Genomic DNA, 22,957 nt, shown 5'->3' on the forward strand with positions numbered 1-22,957 from the left:
TATATAATTTTTATTATTATTATATTATTATGTGTTTTAATTATTTATAGTTATTTATTATATTATAATTTTTTATTTCGTTTTTCAAACTTTATCATACCCGGGATGTCTACTAGACTCTTGTTTGGACAGATTTAAGTGAACTATTCCTAAGAATTACAGGCCTACAATATGAAACGCCATATTTCTGTGCAAAATAATTGTACCGCTTTCAGCACCTAAAATCTGAAATAATCATACCGCCAGGGAGGTTAATCATAGCTAATGACACTGCTGTGTATCTGCTAAAGGGCAGCACGTTTCTGTGATGTCAGGAAAGTGATTTTGCATGCGTTCCAGACACAGAAAAATGTGAACATTGGCTAAATGTCTCAGTTACATTAGTGGTCAGTGTAAATCCCTCCATTGGTGGTTACTGTGAATGCTCCTATTGCATTGGTGGTGAGTGTAAATCCCCATTACATTAGTGGTGAGTGTAAATCCCCATTACATTGGTGGTCAGAGAAACTCCTCTTTATATTGGTAATCGGTACAAAAATCCAAACTTGCATTTGTGGTCAGTTTCTGCCCTTACATTGGTGATCCATGTAGAAGCCCCATTTAAATTGGTGGTGAGCATAAATACCCCCTTACATTAGTGGCCAGTGTAGAAATCCCCCTTTATTGGTTGTTGATGTAAAATCCCCCATTACATTGGTTGTCAGTGTAAATTCTTCATTACACTGGTGATCAGTGTACATTTCCCTTTACATTAGTGGCAAGTGCAGAATTGCTCTTATACAGGTGGTCAGTGTAAATCCCCCTTCACATTGGTAGTCAGTGTAAATCCCCCCTAACATTGGTGGTCGGTGTAGAAGTGTCACCTTACATTGGTGGTCAGTACAAATCTCCTTGACAATGGTTGTCAGTGTAAATTGGCAACCATTGTTACATGGAGGTCATTGTATATTCCCCCTTACATTGGTGGTTGGTGTAAATGCTCCTATTACATTGGTGACAGTGTAGAAATCCCTCTTTATATTGGTGGGTGGCGTAAAATCCCCCGTTACATGGTGGTCAGTGCAAATTCTCCCTCACATTGGTGGTCAGTGCAAATTCCCTCTCACATTGGTGGTCAGTGTAAATCCCCCCTCACATTGGTGGTCAGTGTAAATCCCCCCTTACATTGGTGGTCAGTGTAAATTCCCCATTACATTGGTGGTCAGTAGGGATGAGCCGAACACCCCCCGGTTTGGTTCGCACCAGAACCCGCGAACGGACCGAAAGTTTGCACGAACGTTAGAACCCCATTGACGTCTATGGGACTCGAACGTTCGAAATCAAAAGTGCTCATTTTAAAGGCTAATTTGCATGGTATTGTCCTAAAAAGGGTTTGGGGACCCGGGTCCTACCCCAGGGGACATGTATCAATGCAAAAAAAACTTTTAAAAACGGCCGTTTTTTCGGGAGCAGTGATTTTAATGATGCTTAAAGTAAAAAAAAAAAAGTGAAATATTCCTTTAAATATCGTACCTGGGGGGTGTCTATAGTATGCCTGTAAAGTGACGCGTGTTTCCCATGTTTAGAACAGTCCCTGCACCAAATGTCATTTTTAAAGGAAAAAATCTCATTTAAAACTGCTTGCGGGTTTAATGTCATGTCGGGTCATGGCAATATGGATGAAAATCAGTGAGACAAACGGCATGGGTACCCCCCAGTCCATTACCAGGCCCTTTGGGTCTTGTATGGATATTAAGGGGAACCCCGCACCCAAATTAAAATAAGGAAAGGTGTGGGGCCACCAGGCCCTATATACTCTGAACAGCAGTATACAGGCGGTGCAAACAAGACAGGGACTGTAGGTTTGTTGTTAAGTAGAATCTGTTTGTAATTTTGAACATTTTTAACGTGTTTAGCTCCAGCCAAAAAATCTTTTCTAAGCTTTTTGGAAAACATAGGGAAGGGTTATCACCCCTGTGACATTTGTTTTGCTGTCTTTCCTCCTCTTCAGAAGATTTCACCTCACTTTTTTGTCCCAATGAAAAATGTTTTTTGAAAATTTGGGTTTTTTTGTGGAACAAGGATTGGAAAGCATCAGTGGAAAGGAGAAATTGTTTTCCCATATTAACTCTTACAGGAGAGAATTTCCCTTCCTAGGGGTAGATTTCATCTCACTTCCTGTTGTCTCCTTCCGTTTGCAAGTAGGAGTCGTTTGTAAGTTAGATGTTTGAAAGTAGGGTCCTGCCCTATATACTCAGCAGAAATTTGGGCCTTAGGTGTTGCTGTGGCCACAACACTGTAAGCCCTCACAGGGCCCTGCTGTGAAATATTAGATCAAGAATTGTAATTACATGCCCCTGTTGAACAGGAGCTGAAAAATTAGGCCTTAGGCACTGGTGCTGGTGCCACAACACTGCAACCCCTCACAGACACTCTAGTTGGAACGCAGGAACGAGCCCTGCTGCAAATTATTGCTTCAAAAATTGTAATTACACGCCCCTGTTAGACAGGGGCAGAAAAATTGGGCCTTAGGCACTGGTGCTGGTGCCACAACACTGCAACCCCTCACAGACACTCTAGTTGGAACGCAGGAACGAGCCCTGCTGCAAAGTATTGCATCAAAAATTGTAATTACACGCCCCTGTTAGACAGGGGCAGAAAAATTGGGCCCTAGGCACTGGTGCTGGTGCCACAACACTGCAACCCCTCACAGACACTCTAGTTGGAATGCAGGAACGAGCCCTGCTGCAAAGTATTACATCAAAAATTGTAATTACACGCCCCTGTTAAACAGGGGCTGAAAAATTGTGCCTTAGGCACTGGTGGTGGCGCCCAGAACCAAAAATGTTCTTACAAGCTATCAGCGTGATGATTGAGGAGGAAGAGGATAATTACTCAGGGATAGTCACTCAGCATCAGCATAGGCAGTCTTTGAAGGGATCTGAGATTTCAAAAAAAATTATTCGGTTACATCAGCATCAGGTGCTTGGTAGCTGGTGGTGATCCAAGACTCATTCATTTTTATGAAGGTCAGCCGATCGACCGAGTCGGTGGACAGACGCACCCTGTGATCGGTTACCACGCCTCCAGCAGCACTGAATGTGCGTTCCGAAAGAACGCTGGATGCAGGACAGGCCAGTAGCTCAATTGCATACTGTGCAAGCTCTGGCCAGTGATCCATCCTCAAGACCCAGTAACCCAGAGGATTTTCGGTGGGAAAGGTGTCCAAGTCTGATCTTGCCCCTAGGTATTCCTGCACCATGTAAAACAGACGCTGGCGATGGTTGCTGGAACCGATCATACCTTGGGGCTGCGGACCAAAAAATTGTCTGAACGCATCGGTCAGACGGCCACCTTCTCCACCGCTCCTTCTTTGACTGACCGAAGCCTCAGCAACACGTTGTCCAGAAACAGGAGTTTGTAACCTCCCAGTCTCTGGGAACGCGTTGCACAGACCTTTCTGCAAGGCCTCCCGAAGATGTTTCATCCTCTGCTCCCTCTGCGATGGCAAGATAAGGTCCGCAACCTTACCCTTGTAACGTGGATCAAGGAGGGTTGCCAGCCAGTATTGGTCCTTCTCCTTGATACCACGAATACGAGGATCCTTACGCAGGCTTTGCAGGATCAGGGAGGCCATGCAGCGTAGGTTTGCTGAGGCATTCGGTCCGGAGTCCTCTGGGTCACTAAGAACGACATGGTCTGCAGCCACCTCCTCCCAGCCACGTACAAGTCCATGTGTTTCTTGGGACTGATCCCTTAAAGACTGCTGCTGATGCTGAGTGCCAGGCTCCACCTCCATACTGACACAATCTTCCTCCTCCTCCTCTTCCTCCTCGTCCTCTTCCTGTGTGATCGGCGGGCACGCAGGAACACTGTCTGGATAAAGGGGGCCTTGAGAGCTAAGGAAGTCCTCCTCTTCCTGCCTCTGTTCTGCCTCAAGTGCCCTGTCCATTATTCCACGCAGCGTGTGCTCCAACAGGTGGACAAGGGGGACAGTGTCACTGATGCATGCACTGTCACTGCTCACCATCCTCGTGGCCTCCTCGAATGGTGACAGGACAGTGCATGCATCCCTGATCATGGCCCACTGGCGTGGGGAAAAAAAACCAAGCTCCCCTGACCCTGTCCTGGTGCCATAGTCGCACAGGTACTCATTGATGGCCCTCTGCTGCGTGTGCAGCCGCTGCAGCATGGCCAACGTTGAGTTCCACCTGGTGGGCATGTCACAGATTAGGCGGTTCTTGGGCAGGTTAAACTCCTTTTGGAGGTCCGTCAGCCGAGCACTGGCATTATATGACCGGCGGAAATGCACACAGACTTTCCTGGCCTGCCTCAGGACATCCTGTAAGCCCGGGTACCTGCCCAAGAACCGCTGCACCACCAAGTTAAGGACGTGAGCCAAACAGGGCACATGGGTCATTTGTCCCTGTCGGAGGGCAGAGAGGAGGTTGGTGCCATTGTCGCAAACCACCATTCCTGCCTTAAGTTGGCGTGGCGTCAACCACCTCTGAACCTGCCCCTGCAGAGCTGACAGAACCTCTGCCCCAGTGTGGCTCCTGTCCCCCAAGCACACCAGCTCAAGCACCGCATGGCATCTTTTGGCCTGCGTACTTGCGTAGCCCCTTGAACGCCTACGGAGCACCGCTGGTTCCGAGGAAGAGGCCATGGAGGAAGAAGAAGAGGAGGGGGTGGAGGAGAGAGGTGTGTCACAATCAGCATTTTGGAGGCGTGGTGGCGGAACAACCTCCAACACTACTGCACCTTGTCCTGCATCCTTCCCAGCTGCCAGCAGAGTCACCCAATGCGCCGTGAAACTTAGGTAACGTCCCTGTCCATGCCTGCTGGACCATGAGTCAGCGGTAATATGCACCTTACCGCTGACCGCCCTGTCCAGCGAGGCATGGACATTGCCTTCCACATGCCGGTAGAGAGCCGGAATCGCCTTCCGTGAGAAAAAGTGGCGTTTGGGTACCTGCCACTGAGGAACCGCACATTCCACAAACTCACGGAAGGGGGCAGAGTCTACCAACTGAAAAGGCAGCAGTTGAAGTGCTAGCAATTTTGCCAAGCTAGCATTCAACCGCTGGGCATGTGGATGGCTGGGAGCAAACTTCTTTCGGCGGTGCAGCAGCTGGGGCAGGGAAATTTGCCTGGTACAATCTGACGTCGGTGTACCAAAAGCAGATTGCCCACAAGTACTTGGCTGTGACACACCTAATTCTACACCTTCATTCCTCTCACTGCAGGTCTCAGAGAGGACTGAAGGTCTAGTGGGGTTGGAAATCTCAGCTGATGAGGAGCAAGGAGAGATCCTCTTTGTTCTTTGGTGTGGGTCTTTTAGATACGCTTGCCAACGAACTGCATGGCAGGTCAACATATGTCTGGTCAAGCATGTGGTACCCAAGCGGGAGATATTTTGGCCACGCGAGATACGCTTGAGACATATGTTGCAAATGGCAGCGGTGCGATCTGATGCACTCGTCTCAAAAAAGGCCCACACCAAAGAACTTTTTGAATAACGCGCAGAGACTGCAGCGCCCTGCACATGTGGAGCTTTGGGGTGTGATGCAGTCAATGTGCTGCCCTTAGGCTGGCCCCTGGAGGGCATCCTGCCTCGTTGGTGATGTGCTGCCGCCTCCTCCTCCTCCTCCTCCTCCTCTCTCCTATCAGGCACCCACGTTGAGTCAGTGACCTCATCATCCCCTCCCTCCTCATCACTGGAGCAAACCTGGCAGTATGCTGCAGCAGGGGGAGCATGACTGCCAGATTGCTGTCCTTCTTGGGCACCCCCTCTGTCCGCGCTCATGTTACTGCCTTCATCGAGCTCAGTATCGTCATCAGAGCCTTCCAAACGCTGGGCATCCTCCTGGAGCATGTACCCAACACTGTGGTCAAACAGTTCGAGGGAATCCTCATGAGGACATGGTGGAGCTAGGGAAGGAGTCACTGATGACATTGAGCTGAGGGAAGAGGCCGCTGCTTTGCCAGACAAAGCACCCTGGGCATGGGTGAGAGAGGATGAGGAGGATGAGGACGGCTTGGTCATCCACTCGACCAAGTCTTCCGCATGTTGCGGCTCAACATGGCCAGCTGCCGAAAAAAAGGCCAAGCGTGTCCCATGGCCACGTGCTGATGAGGATGCACCGTCTCCACGACCAGCACTAGACACAGAGCCTGCTTGCCCTCTCTTATTGGCTTGTGACTGTCTGCCTCTCCTTCTTGGCCTTCCAGACATACTAATGGCCTGTAGCTGCACTAAGCTGGGATAGAACACCTGTAATTTTCTTCAAGTAGCTTTATATACTGTAACCAGACAATCCTGCCTGTCAGTAGGAAGATAACAGGAACGGATCTAGCTGAACACTGTGAGCAGGACGCACTGTACTAAATGTAAATAGTCTAGCTGCCTGACCGTGGTACTAATAGGATCAAATAGAACACCTGTAATTTTCTTCAGGTAGCTTTATATACTGTAACCAGACAAGCCTGCCGGTCAGTAGGAATTTAACAGGAACGGATCTAGCTGAACACTGTGAGCAGGACGCACTGCACTAAATGTAAATAGCAGGAACGGATCTAGCTGAACACTGTGAGCAGGACGCACTGCACTAAATGTAAATAGTCTAGAAGATAACAGGAACGGATCTAGCTGAACACTGTGAGCAGGACGCACTGCACTAAATGTAAATAGTCTAGAAGATAACAGGAACGGATCTAGCTGAACACTGTGAGCAGGACGCACTGCACTAAATGTAAATAGCAGGAACGGATCTAGCTGAACACTGTGAGCAGGACGCACTGCACTAAATGTAAATAGTCTAGAAGATAACAGGAACGGATCTAGCTGAACACTGTGAGCAGGACGCACTGCACTAAATGTAAATAGCAGGAACGATTCTAGCTGAACACTGTGAGCAGGACGCACTGCACTAAATGTAAATTGCAGGAACGGATCTAGCTGAACACTGTGAGCAGGACGCACTGCACTAAATGTAAATAGTCTAGAAGATAACAGGAACGGATCTAGCTGAACACTGTGAGCAGGACGCACTGCACTAAATGTAAATAGCAGGAACGGATCTAGCTGAACACTGTGAGCAGGACGCACTGCACTAAATGTAAATAGCAGGAACGGATCTAGCTGAACACTGTGAGCAGGACGCACTGCACTAAATGTAAATAGCAGGAACGGATCTAGCTGAACACTGTGAGCAGGACGCACTGCACTAAATGTAAATTGCAGGAACGGATCTAGCTGAACACTGTGAGCAGGACGCACTGCACTAAATGTAAATAGTCTAGAAGATAACAGGAACGGATCTAGCTGAACACTGTGAGCAGGACGCACTGCACTAAATGTAAATAGCAGGAACGGATCTAGCTGAACACTGTGAGCAGGACGCACTGCATTAAATGTAAATAGTCTAGATAGAAGATAACAGGAACGGATCTAGCTAAACTGAATACAGTGTATATATATATATGCAACACCTGGGATGCATATATATACACAATACACTGTAAGTGCAGCTAACTGACTGACTGTTCTGCCTAATCTATCTAACTCAAATCAAATGACACTGTCTCTCTCTCTCTCTATCTCTCAGCACACCGGAACACACACTACACAGGGCCGCCGTGCAGGCGGCCTTATATAGTGTGGGGTGTGTACTAAATCCCCTGAGCCATAATTGGCCAAAGCCACCCTGGCTTTGGCCAATTACAGCTCTCTCTACTGACGGCGCTGTGATTGGCCAAGCATGCGGGTCATAGTGCATGCTTGGCCAATCATCAGCCAGCAATGCACTGCGATGCCGCAGTGAATTATGGGCCGTGACGCGCCACACGAATTTAGCGCGAACGGCCCATAACGTTCGCAATTCGGCGAACGATCGAACAGCCGATGTTCGAGTCGAACATGGGTTCGACTCGAACACGAAGCTCATCCCTAGTGGTCAGTGTAGAATTCCCCACTATATACTTGCCAAAGATTTCCATGTTTGCTCTACATTATTCCAAATTTGCCACAGTGTACTGCCCCCTAACTAACCCCATCCCCCCACCACTGCCACTGATCCCATCAACCCCACAGCATTGCCGCTGATCACACCCCCCTCCCCCAGCATTGCCACTGATCCCAGGAGTCCTAGGATCCCTAGGAGTTTTCTGTCTATTGATGGGTCTCTTTACCTCCCCATTCCATGGTGTACAGGCAGCGAGGAGATAATGTGCTGTAACCTTTAGCAACCAATCAGTGAGCCATAATGTGTGCTGTAACCTCTAGCAGCCAGTCAGTGAGCGGTAATGATACACTGTAACCTCTGGCAACCAATCGCAATCGCTGCCTGATCTGATTCAGCAAACTGATTTTGAGTCTACCTGCAAAGGGAGCCCTCTCTCCATTGACCTCCAGCACCTGGTACATGATAGCTATTTATTTTATGTTCAGAGTGGAAGGAGAGTGAAATTACATGGAGGGGGGGCTCAAGAAAATGTTTGCCCAGGGTCCAATCAATATTAAAGATTGCCCTGAATGTGGTACTGGTATGGGGCAAATGTGGTGCTTGACCAGCCAACTGCTAGATCCAAGTGCTGTGTCATACAAGGCAGAGAGCTTGTATCGCTCTGTGCAAGTTCCCACTTTAAAGTCAGGACTTACAAAAAGATTTCAGGGGGTTCTGGCAGCAGATCAGGTGACCCAGGGAAGATAACATTCAGCACCTTTTGATAGTTGTTTTGAAACTACAGTTATTTTTACATTTTTTACTACCATGTTGTTTTGACTGACATTTCTATTTAACCTTTATCCACATTTTGATTTATTTTTCTCCTCTCAGCAGCAGTTATTACCATTGGAAGTTCATCTAGGTCATAATAGGAAAAGGGACTTTCCATTCCTTTGTCCAAATCTATTTAACCTGCACCTGTCATTCTGCACAGGAGTTGCCAGGGTGTAACCCGGACAGGATGGCTGCAAATTGTCCATGATATACACAGTTAAACTTGACTTGAATCAGGTATCAGAGCTACGAATCAGTCAGGTGTCAGAGACATGAGTCAGAGCCTGGTGCTAGAGCCAGGAGTAAGTGCCAGGTGCCAGAACCAAGACTCATTCAGAGCCGGATGTTAGTCTGGAGTCAGAGCCAGGAGTAATAGCACAAATACACGGTTAGAAAATCGAACGATCACTCGACCGCCGACCAACGTAACAGCGTTCGTTGGTCAAAATCGTCGCAAACATTAACCAATCAAAAAAAAATCTTTAAAAGAGCAATTAATTTCATATGTAGCATTGACGTCTCACGTACAAGTGGGGTCGTCTACTAGTTCCGCTCATGTGTGATAATGTTCAAGAGATGTTTTTCAGACGACCTACACACCAACAAATAGAATATCGTTTATTCACAAACGATACAACACAATTTTTCAATTTTTTCAATCTGTCTTTTTCGTTCACAATATTGATATCGGGTATTAGTTGCTGGGCATCAATGAGTAGAAAATCGTCCGATCATTCACAGAATGGAAATTTTTCTCCCGATTTTCTTATCGTGTATTCCTGCCATAAGTGCCATGTGCCAGAGCCAAGAATCAGTCAGGTGTCAGACCCAAAAGTATTAGGTTTCAGAGCCGGGAGTAAGAGTCTGGTGTCAAAGCCATGTATCAGGGTCAGATATCAAAGCTACGAGTAGAAGTTAGGTGACAGCACCATCAAATGTAAAAAATTAAGCGGTAGTCAGCTTTCAGAGTCAGGTATCAGACCCAGAAGTAATAGTCAGGTACCAGGGTCAGGAGTCAGAGCCAAATGTCAAAGTCAGGAGGTAGAGTCAGGTGTCAAAATTAGGTGTCAAACCCAGAAATATAAGTCAAGTATCAAAGTTAGGGGGTCAAAGCCAAAAGTAAGAGTCAGGTGTCAGAGCCAGACTCAGGTGTCTAACTCAGGAGTCAGAGTCACGATACATAGGTCAAGTTAGGTATTCAGTGTGTGAAAAATACTTGGTCAACAACAAAGTGTACCCTCAGTAGCCTTGTAGGTTCCTTTGCCAACTTTGAATCTTTGAATTCCTTGTTGGGTATACAGTGTGCGTATATATATATATAGTGTATCAATTTTTAAACATATTTTTTTTGCAGCCACAAATATCAATGATCCTGTGCTAAGGGCCGTGGAATTATTGGATAAAGCACGTGAACTAAACCAAATCCCAGAAAGAAGTGTCTCTTTAATAGTCTTGCTTACTGATGGTGAAGCAAATATAGGTAAGTCATATATTTCGTAAAACATGTTTCTGGAGAGTTATCTATCACTTAAAGGCAGGTTAAATATGCCTGTACCAAAAGGCCTAGAAAATGTTCTCATTTAAGAACCAAAGTAGATTGTGTTATAAAATGCTATAAAATGTTAAAGTATAACTAAAGGCAAAACTTTTTTATTTAGTTTTGGATAGAGTGGAGAGGGATTAGAACACCTGCCAGTTTTTATTGCTGTCTGTGCCCCTGTAAAGGCGATTCATCCTCTCTATTTGTCATGTTTACCATTGTCATTGAAAGTGAAAGTAAGAGAAATTACCCAATGTTTGGGTTGTCCCCAGAAAAGTAATAGAGGGGAAATCTTCCAATGGGTACATTCATTCTGGTGACCTGGGGGTCCCCAAGAAATTCCCTTGATTTACAAGGATTTCCTCTCACTTCCTCTTTGGCTATGGGACAGGAAGTGAAGGGAAATCTCAATGGGACACAGATGGCGAAAAAAAATCTGACAAGGGTTATAACCCTCTCTTGCTTTATCCAAAATGAAGAAAAAAAAGTTTTGCCTATAGTTCTACTTTACATAAAGAAACCAGACCTTGTCAGTGTAGATGGCGTGCCTCACGGACCCCCCTAACCCAGCTTGAACAAACGATAGTGACTACCTCACTGCAGCTTTATTACTGATGCAGGATTCTGACTATAATCCTCAATTTATTGCAAGACCCCTCATTTGAGATTGCAAGCTTTGTGTCTACACCTATTTAAACTTCCATCGGAAGGACCAGGTTGTTTGCTCTTCCCCTGCTGGGCCAAAAATACTCCAGGTTGAATTAAAACCTCCATACACGCCATCCACTGACAACGCCATTTTTTACTCTTGCTGCAATATTACTTTACTACTATATTTTTTTTGTTTTGATTACGGTGCCATTCACCTGGTTTAGAATATAAATCCTCCTATATAATTACCCCTGATGAAAGGATTTTGAACCTGAAACGCGTTGGTACCGCTAGGACTTATCCCGGATATTGGACACTGGAAAGTACTATCGGACATTGGAGTGAAACTACTTTGTATATGTACCGTCATATTTAATTTGCAAGATATCATTTTATGTGTAATTGTGCTATGGTCAGTGTTTGTTTCATTAATCATCATGTGAAGATGATTTTTTAGCATAGTCTTTCTGTCTTTTTTGTTAAATAAATCTATTTTTTAACCAATTTATTAGTGTCTTTGCCAATTTAAAGTCCCACTTTTTTCAGAGGGGTGCAAACTACCTTTTCATATTTCTACTTTAATACTGTTATAATATATACAAATTCATTTCAATTTTGAGTCATCATATTTCCCTTTTAGAGGAAATCTGTTGTGAGAAAGTATAAAGATAGTGCGATCAATCCAGAAAGCAGTGGGCAGGGCTGGGTGTGGCCAGCTGCTGACTGGCAAGCTAGGGGCTTGTTATTCAGCAGTGGCAATGATGATAGCCACACCACCTGCAACATCTTCTCATCCCACGGTAGTACAAGCACGCACAGCATACATGAAGGTGACAACCAGTGGTGGCTGGTGGTTTTTTTTTGGGGGAGCGGCAAATAATCCACCTTCTGCCACAACCCCCCCCCCCCCCCCGTCGGTCAGTCAGTCAGGGCCCAGCACTTACCCCATCTCAAATGCAGCGCCCTGGGCGGCGGCTTCTCACCGTGCTGCGGGCTGCTGCTGTCTCAGTTCCCCAGCGTCTCCTCCTTCCTCCTCCTGGTGACCAATCCGATTGGATCTCCTTTTTGGCAAATTGGGTGACGGGTCTCATGATTTCATAATTAGCTTAGTTCTTTTTTTTTTGGATCAATTTTTATTGTTTTAATAGACTGTATACAGCAATAAGCGTGGTTGCAGGCGCGGCTGCTGTAAGAACAATGAGCAGTGAACAGAATCCTGCTAACATATTCGTAAAGTGTAGTATGACACACACAATAGCACTAGTGTCATACATCTAGTAATCCTGTTACAAGGTATTAAACTGGTTGAGTATAACAAGCAAACCAAAACATAATAAGATAAAGTGAAGTATAAGGAGAATTCCCTTGTTCAAAGGCCCATAGTGTAGCACATATATCAAGCTTATCGCAAATGGGGGGTCTTTGGGACTAAGGTAAGACACTCATGGTTCCTTTGTGGGTGGGGATTGCACACTTAGGAGGGAAGATGTAGGGATAAAAAAAAAAAAAAAAAGGGGGGGGGGGCAGAGGTACTAGCGAGGGAGTAAGGGGTGAGATGGGTGTGTGCGTGTCGTAAGTGCTCTTTGAAGGAAAGGGGGACACTAATTCCCGTCTTCTCTCCCGCCCGAGGTTTGGGTAGACAGCTATGCTAGGTGCTTCTTGTAGTCATCTGTCGTGATGAAATGTTTCCAACAAGACCACGTGCTCAAGAATTTAGAGGGAATATCGTTTGCTTGGTGGACAAGTTCCTCCATTTCTGCGATTTTTGTGATTCGTTAAAAACCAGTCTGCAATAGTCGGGGGATCTGATGTTCGCCATCGGGCTGGAATGCACAACCTGGCCGCATTCACAAGATGCATGGCTAAAGAGCGTAGGTATGACTTTCTTGGCATTGTGGAGTGGTGCAGCAGGAATTGTGCCGGAGAATACTCTAAGGCAAAAGTGGTAATTTGATTGGTGAGAAGATGGACTTTTTTCCAGAATGGTTGGATTTGAGGGCAGGACCACCAAATGTGCAAAAGTGAACCCAACTCTTCACTGTAGGTGAGCTCTTATGTAGTTTAAGGGGAGTCCTATAATTTGAATCAGTTTTCTTGCATGTGGACGTTTACTGTCCCCTTGTGAATATATGCGTAGATATTTTCCCACTCGGGTTTGGTGAGATCTAAGGATAGCTCTTGTTCCCACCTGCGGCTTGCTGCATTAGCTTTAGGGTCATGATCAACGAAGAGCATAGCATATATGTCAGAGATTAGGTTCTTTGGGGTTCTTGTCTTAAACATATTGACTCGAACAGTGAAAGCTGTCGGGACCAGTCAGTTCTGGGTTAAGATCTGTCAAGAAAGTGTCGAATTTGGGTGTAAGTCCAGAACGGGAATTACTTATTTATCATCTAGGAAGAGAGTGCTTGCAGGGTGAGAAGATGGCCTCTGTGAAAAAATTGTTCTGCGCGGATAGCGGGATACGGCCAGACGTCTAGGAGAAAAGAGGCAGACATACCTGGTGAGAAGTCTGGATTTTGGCGAATCGGTGTCAGGGGACCTGTTATAGACGAGATTTTATTTTTACAGCAGGCTTCTCTGAAAGTTACTAACGTAGCGTTAATGAGAGGGTGGGTTTTACATGAGGATGAGATATGCCTGCTGGTAATCCAAAGAAGTTGGTGTAAGGGAGAAGGTGTCATTGCATGTTCCAATTGTACCCATGCTTTGGTTTTTGAAATGAACATTCCAGTCAATAATCCTAGCTAGTTGACAAGCTTGGTGGTATTGTGAGATATCTGGGAGGCCTATGCCTCCTTTTAGTTTGGGAATCGTTAGTCTGTGATAACTCAATCTGGGACTAGAAGTGCCCCATAAAAAGGCTTTACAGGCCCTCTGAAATGAAGAGAAAAATGTATTTGGAAGTTTTATTGGTATGGTTTGTAGTAGGTATAGTATTGTCATTAGGATATTCATTTTCACGATTGTTGCCCTACCAAACCAGGAGACCAGGCCAGTGGACCATGACTTTAGGTCGCAATGTATATTTTGCAATAACGGGAGAAAGTTTTTAGCGTATAAGTCTGCAAGTTTAGAGGGTAATTGGATGCCTAGGTATGTGATCGTATCTCGACTCCATTTAAATGGGAAGTTGGACTGACATTGATTACGGACATCCTGTGACAAAGCATCAGATTTTGAGAAGTTGATCTGTAAATTGGTCAGGAGTTTGAATGTGGTAAAGTCTTTAAGTAGGTTAGGGATCGTGATAAGGGGTTCAGAGAGGAATAAGAGGATATATTGTCAGCAAAGGCAGTCAACTTTTGGGTTTGATTTGCAATGAGGATCCCTCTGATGTCCGGAGTTGGCTCTGAGACGCCGAAGTAGGGGCTCCAGAGTGAGGACAAAAATTACAGGAGAAAGGAGGCACCCCTGCCGTGTACCATTTGTGATTGAGAAGGCATTCGATAGGTAGCCATTTACTCGGACCTTCACTGTGGGTGTGGAGTATAGTGCAAGGATGATGTGTTCTCGTAGGCCAATTGTTTGAGTGCTTCGGCCATATAGTCCCAGGCCACTCTATCGAATGTCTTCTCGGCGTCTAGGGAGAGGAGGAAGCCCGGTTGCCGATTGGTGGTCAGCCAATGGTGTACGTTAATTGCTCTAATGGTATTGTCCCTTGCTTCTCTGCCAGGGACAAAGCCCACTTGGTCGAGTGAGACCAATTGGGGTAATAGGGGTAGTAGACGGTTGGCAAGTATTTTGGCGTACAGTTTCAGGTCTATATTTAGTAGTGAGATTGGTCTGTAATTGGTGACTAACAAGGGATCCTTTCCCGGCTTGGGGATCACGGTTATGTGAGCCTCTCAGAGATCTCGCGGTAGCGCTGTTTGGCATGAAAAGGCATTGAAGGCATTTAAGAAGTGGGGGAAGAGAATATCCGTGTACATTTTATAATAACCCACTGATAGTCTGTCTGGACCTGGGCTCTTACCAGGTTTCATTTGCTTGAGGGCTAATTTAGCTTCCTCTTCTGATAAGGGGAGTTCTAGGGCCCATGCTTCTGCTGATGATATTGGCTTGGAGTTATATTTCTGCAGGAAATCTTTAGGCTGAGCCCTCGGTGTGTTGTCTTTAGTTGGGTCAGAAGTGGACAGGTTATATAGTTGCAAATAATAGTGGGTAAATTTTTTTGCGATGTCAGTAGAAGAGTTGATTTTACGGCCTGAAGGATCAGTTAGGGAGTAGATTGTTAAGACCGCTCTCCTGGTTTGAAGTGTCCTAGCTAGGAGCCTGCCTGATTTTGTTCCCATATTCGTAGAACAAATACCTAGACAAAATAAAGTTGCGTTTGATCTTTTTATCTAATTCTTCAAAAAGGTCTGATCTAGCTTGTAAAAGGTCTTGCAGGGTGTCAGCGGTTTGCAGCCGTTTGTGTGCGCATTCCAACTCATGAATGCGGGCGGTTAGTTCTGTCAAGTGCATCTGCCTCTGTCGTTTGCGTTTGGCTGTGACAGCGATAAAGGTGCCTCTAATTACACATTTGTGGGCTTCCCATTTAAATAATTAGCTTAGTTCTAGCTAGACTCTCCTTTCTTCCATGTTTATTGCAGAGACAGGTTTTAGGAAAGTTATGGCCTTCTTATTGGAAAAACATTCCATGTACTGCAATTAGCTGAAGTAAAATTGTGTTGGATTGAAGAGTTAAACTCCAGTGAATGCTGTCAAGACTATTTTGTCTTTACAGATTGGCTCTAAGGAGCTATGGCAATAAGCAGCATTTGAATCAGAACAGCCTATACAAAAGCACTTGAATAGGCAGCAAATAGAAAGAGACAAGGCAGGTTTTATTTTGCAACAAAAATATATGTATTATCTAAAAGACAATAGCCACAAATATTTTACAGCAGCTGGATAGTGCAGCTCAAGATAGCGACAAGCTTCAGCTGCTGGAGCAAAAGAACAAAATGTCTCTAAACGACCCCACATGCCCAGTGTCTTAATGCCAGCTTTGCAAAAATGCTGGCTTTGCAGCTGCTCCCATTGCAGCTTCTTTCCATGAGTTTATGACCGGTGCTGCTTCACAGTGGCAGGTACTTAGCCACTATTGTTTTGCCCACAAGATTGTCCCTGCCCTCCACCAGTATGTGCAATCAATGAGGCAGCAGATGAAGGATAAAAGTAGGAAGTGGCTTGAGGTGCTGGCAGTGAAGCAGGAAAAGGAAATGGGGCAGGCTTCAGTGGGGGGACGTTTCATCCCTCCCAATACCTGGGAGTTGGATGGGATGAGATTGGAGGACTCAAGATCCTCTGCTGCAGGCTATTTGTGACCAGTGGGGTATTTTATGCACAGATACCTGCACAAGAACCTCAGGATTCAGTTCCAAAAAGAAAGGGACCACTAGTGGGTGGTCTACCCTGTAAATTTCAGATACAAGGGTAAATCGACCGATCTACTGCCACAATCCCAGATTGTGCCCAAAATATGGCACTTTTAGGTAGCTGCTGCATCCCAACCTCTTTACCACATTTCCTAATGGTGGCAGGAAACCCTCCCCACCCCCCTTTTTCCCAGCTGCAGGCAGCATATATAGGCAGCTTCTCATCCACATACAGTACCTTGAAAAAGTATTCATACCCCTTGACATTTTCCACATTTTGTCATGTTACAACCAAAAACGTAAATGTATTTTATTGGAATTTTGTGTGATAGACCAACACAAAGTGGCACATAATTGTGAAGTGGAAGGAAAATGATAAATGGTTTTCAATTTTTTTTACAAATATCTGAAAAGTGTGGCGTGCATTTGTATTCAGCCCCCTTTACTCTGATACCCCTAACTAAAATCTAGTGGAACCAATTGCCTTCAGAAATCACCTAATTAGTAAATAGAGTCCACCTTTGTGTAATTTAATCTCAATATAAATACAGCTGTTCTGTGAAGCCCTTAAAGATTTGTTAGAGAACCTTAGTGAACAAACAGCATTATGAAGGCCAAGGAACACACCAAACAGGTCAGGGATAAAGTTGTAGAGAAGTTTAAACCAGGGTTAGGTTATAAAAAAATATCCCATGCTTTGAACATCAACCAAAAATGGAAAGAGCATGACACGACTGTAAACCTACCAAGACATGGTCATCCACCTAAACTGACAGCCCAGGCAAGGAGAGCATTAATCAGAGAAGCAGCCAAGAGGTCCAAGGTAACTCTGGAGGATCTACAGAGATCCACAGCTCAGGTGGGAGAATCTGTCCACAGGACAACTATTAGTCGTGCACTCCACAAATCTGTCCTTTATGGAAGAGTGGCAAGGAGAAAGCCATTGTTTAAAGAAAGCCATACGAAGTCCCATTGGCAGTATGTGAGAAGCCATGTGGGGGACACAGCAAACATGTAGAAGAAGGTGCTCTGGTCAGATAAGACTAAAATTTGCATTTTTGGCCTAAAAGCAAAACGCTATGTATGTCGGAAAACTAAGAGCTCTTTCACACTGGGGCGGTTTGCAGGCCCTATTGCGCTAATAATAGCGCCTGCAAATTGACCCGAAAGTGCCGCTGCTTGCATTCCAGTGTGAAAGCCCCGAGGGCTTTCACACTGGAGCGATGCGCTGGCAGGACGGTAAAAAAAGTCCTGCCAGCAGCATCTTCGGAGCGGTGAAGGAGCGGTGTGTATACCGCTCCTTTACCGCTCCTGCCCATTGAAATCAATGGGACGGCGCAGCTATACCGCCGGCAAAGCGCCTCTGCAGAGGCACTTTGCGGTGGTATTTAACCCTTTCTCGGCCGCTAGCGGGGGTAAAACCGCCCCGCTAGCGGCTGCATACCGACGGTGAAACGCCGCTAACAATAGTGGCGTTTTACCGCCGACGCCGCCCCCCGCCCCAGTGTGAAAGTGCTCTAACACTGCACATCACCCTGAACACACCATCCCCACCTTGAAACATGGTGGTTGGCAGCATCATGTTGTGGGGATGCTTTTCTTCAGCAGGGACAGGGAAGCTGTTCAGAGTTGATGGGAAGATGGATGGAGCCAAATACAGGGCAATCTTTGAAGAAAACCTGTTGTGCCCCATACAAACGATCAGAAATTCTGCCATCAAAAGTCGGATGTGAGCTTTTGGTCAGAAATTCCGACCGTGTGTATGCTCCATCGGACTTTTGCTGGCAGAATTCCAGCCAGCAAAAGATTGAGAGCAGGTTCTTTATTTTTGGGTCGGAAAAAGTTCCTATCCGAAAATGCGCTAGTCTGTATGTAATTCGGACGCGCAAAAAATCACGCATGCTGGGAAACAATTCGAAGAATGCTCGAATGCATTGAACTTAATTTTCTCGGCTCGTCGTAGTATTGTACGTCACCGCGTTCTTGACGGTCGAAAGTTTAGAGAACTTTTGTGTGACCATGTGTATGCAAGGCAAGCTTGAATTCTGTCGGAAAAACCATCCAAGTTTTTTCTGACGGAATTTCTGATCGTGTGTAAGGGGCATTAGAGTCTGCAAAAGATTTGAGACAGGGGTGGAGGTTCACCTTCCAGCAAGACAATGACCCTAAACATATAACCAGAGCTACAATGGAAAGGTTTAGATCAAGGCATATTCATGTGCAAGAATAGCCCAGTCAAAGTCCAGACCTAAATCCAATTAAGAATCTGTGGCAAGACATGAAAATTGCTGTTCACAGACGCTCTCCATCCAATCTGACAGAGCTTGAGCTATTTTGCAAAGAAGAATAGGCAAAAATTTCACTCTCTAGATGTGCAAAGCTGGTAGAGACTGTCAGCTGTAATTGCAGGGAAAGGTGGTTCTACAAAGCATTGATTCAGGGGGGCTGAATACAAATGAACGCCACACTTTTCACATATTTATTTGTAAAAAATTTGGAAAACTATTTTTCATTTTCCTTCCACTTTACAATTATGTGCCACTTTGTGTTGGTCTATCACATACAATCCCAATAAAATCCATTTAAGTTTTTGGTTGTAACATGACAAAATGTGGAAAATTTCAGTGGGTATGAATATTGTTTCAAGGCACTGTAATTGTTAACTACAACATTAGTAAGGACTCCATGTACTACTGGGTTTCCAGGCTACACCACTGGCTGGAGCTTGCACAGTATTTGCTGGAACTTCAGGCTTGCAAGTGTGCTGTCAGAAGAGCTACGAAAAAACTATCATATAACCAATGCCAAGTGATGGAAAGTTCCTGTCTTGGATAGCCCCAAAAAGAAAAGTTAACAGTTGTTTCAGTTGTTAGTTTTTTTTATATTTATTTATACAATTTTAATTTTTATTTTTTTCCTTATTATTTAGTTTTAATGCTGTGATTGGGCAACACACATCTGAAATTCCTCTTCATTAACAGCATATTGTTCCTCATCCCAGGCACTCAGCAGCCAAGGTTTCTTTTTTAACTATTCGGCGCCCGCACTATAGCTGAAAGACAGCTACAGCGTGGGCTTAAAATGCCGGGAGGGCATACATGGACAACCTCCCGTTCTCACTCTGTCTGCGTGCAAGTCCTTGGGACTCGGCTGATCACTAATCGAGGTAAAGGGACAATCACAGCAGGCCCTTTACCATGTGATCTGCTGTCAGCCAGTGACAGCTGATTGCAGAAGTAAACAGAAGCCGGTTATCAGCTTTTTTCCCCCTCATGCTGTCAGCGTGAAGAAAAGAAGAAAGCTGTTAACCGGCTTCTGGTAGAGGGACATCGGTCCCCTTAGTGCCCACCAGTGCTACTAATCAGCGCTCTTCAGTGCTGCTAAACAGTGCCCACCAGTGCCATCTATCAGTGCCCATCATTACTGCTAATCATTGCCCACCAGTGCCACCTTATCAGTGCTGCAAATCAGTGCCCATCACTGCCTCATCATCAGTGTCACTTATCAGTACTGCCTACCAGTGCCACCTATCAGTGCCGCCAAATATATATATATATATATATATATATATATATATATATATATATATATATATAAGGGGGAAAAAAACCAAATAGACTAAGAAAAAAAAAAACAAAAAAAAAAACAACCAAAAAAACACACAAGAAAAATAGATGTAGCATCCAGCAGACAGGATCCCAACAGTCACAGGAAAGATAACAGCTGAGGAGATTCCAGAAACTTCATCCATGGGGCCCAGACTTCCATAAAGTTACATTCATTGTTATTTGCTATAAATACTAGCTCTTCCATCCGCATTACGTGGTTCGTCTCTACTACCCATTCCCATACTGTTGGTGTTATTTGGGATTTCCAGTGTCTTGAAATTAAGGCTCTTCCTGTCATCGGGAAAAATCTAAATATTCACTTTTTAATTGATTTAATTGATCCCGGAATTAGAGAAAGAAGCGCTGCCTCAGGAGTTTCCTGCCTCTCGATTCGCCGCATCTCCAGCATAGGTCAGACATAGCTGGATTAATTTTATTTAGTAAAACCGGGCAGCGATACCATAGCATCATAATCTTATAGTTTCATTCCTGTGAATAAGATGACAAAGGTATTTTAAAGATGAGGAAGAACACTTTATCCCAATCTTCATGGGACAGGTTTTCACCTTAATCTCGTTCCCAGTCTCAGACATAGAAAGGGCGATCCAGAAATGCGTGCGATATTGGAATACCGTATGTTTTAGATAATGCATGAGGACATTTTGAGTCAGAAAGGCACAACTCCTCAAACTGTGTTAGGTCCCTGCAAAGAGTTAATACTTTCAGCCCTTTATAAAAATTACGTACCTGAAAGTATTGAAGCCATTCACCTGCCTTTGGGTGAGAACGAGAGCTAAGCTCACCCAGAGTTTTCAAGCCTATGTCCGTACATGAATGACAGATAAGCAAAGGATGTGGGGGTTGCCAGCAGAGGAAACTTTTATCTGACATACCCGGTGGAAACCGTGGTTTAACCAATATTGGGGTCAGTGGCCCTGGGCGTGAAGATACATTGTATGTTGTGATGACTTTGTCCCATCCATATAACAAAGATGAAATCAAAAACGTTACCAGTGTTGAACGTGGCCAATCAGTAGGAAGAAGCCATGGGAGAGAGGTCAGTGGTACAGGCACTAGATCGGACTCGAGTAAGTCACTGCTTGAAGGATCCATGGTGGAACCAATCTAGCACCCTACTGAGTAAAGGTGCTGCGTGGTATAATTCCAGGTGCGGCATGCCTGCGCCTCCAGCATCTCTCCTCTTCACTAAAATTGAATATCTAAGTCTAGCCGAGAATCTAGACCAAATATATTTTAATATTATAGATCGTGTTGATCTAAAAAAAGTATGCAAATGTGGAAGGAAAATGATAAATAGTTTTCCAAATTTTTTACAAATAAATATGTGAAAAGTGTGGTGTTCATTTGTATTCAGTCAATACTTTGTAGAACAACCTTTCACTACAATTACAGCTGCAAGTCTTTTTGGGGATGTCTCTACCAGCTTTGTACACCTAGAGTGACATTTTTGCCCATTCTTTGCAAAATAGCTCAAGCTCAGTCAGGTTGGATGGAGAGATTCTGTGAACGGCAATTTTCATGTCTTGCCACAAATTCTCAATTGGATTTAGTTCTGGACTTTGACTGGGTTATTCTAACACATGAATATGCTTTGATCTAAACCATTCCATTGTAGCTCTGGCTGTATGTTTAGGGTCGTTGTCTTGCTGGAAGGTGAACCTCCGCCCAAGTCTCAAGTCTTTTGCAGACTCTAACAGGTTTTCTTCCAAGATTGCCCTGTATTTGGCTCCATCCATCTTCCCATCAACTCTGACCAGCTTCCCTGTCCCTGCTGAAGAAAAGCATCACTACAACATGATGCTGCCACCACCATGTTTCAAGGTGGGGATGATGTGTTCAGGGTGATGTGCAGTGTTAGTTTTCCACCATACATAGCGTTTTGCTTTTAGGCCAAAAATGTCATTTTTGGTCTCATCTGACCAGAGCACCTTCTTCTACATGTTTGCTGTGTCCCCCACATGGCTTCTCACAAACTGCAAATGGGACTTTGTATGGCTTTCTTTCAACAATGGCTTTCTTCTTGCCACTCTTCCATAAAGGCCAGATTTGTGGAGTGCACGACTGTCAGGGCTGGGCTCAGCCTTTCCTTCTCTGAGCTGGCCGCTCAGCTGTCAGCTAATTGCCAGCTCCTATCTCTCCACAGCTACTCAGCTGTTGATGATATCCTGCTTGTCAGTCCTGCCTACTTAAGCCGTCCAGTCCAGAGGAGCTCTGCCTTCACCTTGGTCAACATCACAGAAACTATCTCCTGCGATCCTGTTCAAGACTTGCGTTGCTGACATCCCTTCTGGCTCCAGATCCCGCTTGCTGTTCCACTACATTGATCCCTGACTTCTGGCTTGGCTGACTATCCATTCCGGTTACTGAACTTTGGCTATGTTTTGACTACATTTGTTCTTTTTACTTTTATTATTAAACAAGTGTGATTTAACTGTACTTCTGTTTCAGCCTGATTTCATGGTTTCTGACAGTAGGTGAAGGTCATTAATTCAGAAGATGCAGTTGTTGGTAATATTTTTTCCAAATTGGATGAACTGGATCACCGCATGGATCAGTTTGCCATGGCGTTACAAACGCTCCTGAGTCGCACGGCTCACCTCGAATCGCCCACTGTGGCCGCCCCGGTACAACCTATGTTGCAGGCTGACCCTGCTGCTGCTCCAGTCTCAGGCACCCGCCTCGAGTATTACCTCTATAAGAGGTATGTCTGGTTCCGTTCTGCTTCCCCAGCGATTTGGGGGCAATCCAGTCCAATGCAGAGGGTTTCTCAACCAGGTTGAGATATACTTTGAGATGCTGGCCCAGGCGTTTCCCACGGACAGAAGCAAAGTAGGTTTTGTGATAACTTTGCTTTCTGAGAGAGCCTTGGCCTGGGCAAACCCTCTATGAGAGACGTAAAAACCTGTTGTCTTGAGCTACCCTGACTTTGTGGCTTCGTTTAAAAGGGTATTTGACGTTCCCGCACGCTCCGCTTCTGCTGCCAAGTGACTCATGTCCATCGAACAGAGTACGAGA

At 45.1% G+C, this 22,957-nt stretch overlaps 1 protein-coding gene across 2 annotated transcripts in view; it reads left to right on the forward strand.

Moving 5' to 3' along the window:
- The window catches only part of LOC141103142 (inter-alpha-trypsin inhibitor heavy chain H3-like), a 221,679-nt gene that overhangs the window by 95,112 nt on the left and 103,610 nt on the right, over window positions 1-22,957 (forward strand). For both annotated transcript variants that reach the window (XM_073592420.1, XM_073592421.1), the window contains exon 10: window positions 10,114-10,239. In XM_073592420.1, coding sequence (XP_073448521.1) covers window positions 10,114-10,239 — 126 coding nt within the window. The remainder of the gene's footprint in view (window positions 1-10,113; window positions 10,240-22,957) is intronic.

This window comes from Aquarana catesbeiana, linkage group LG07 (genome assembly GCF_042186555.1).
Source record: "Aquarana catesbeiana isolate 2022-GZ linkage group LG07, ASM4218655v1, whole genome shotgun sequence".
Taxonomy (NCBI): Eukaryota; Metazoa; Chordata; class Amphibia; order Anura; family Ranidae; genus Aquarana; species Aquarana catesbeiana.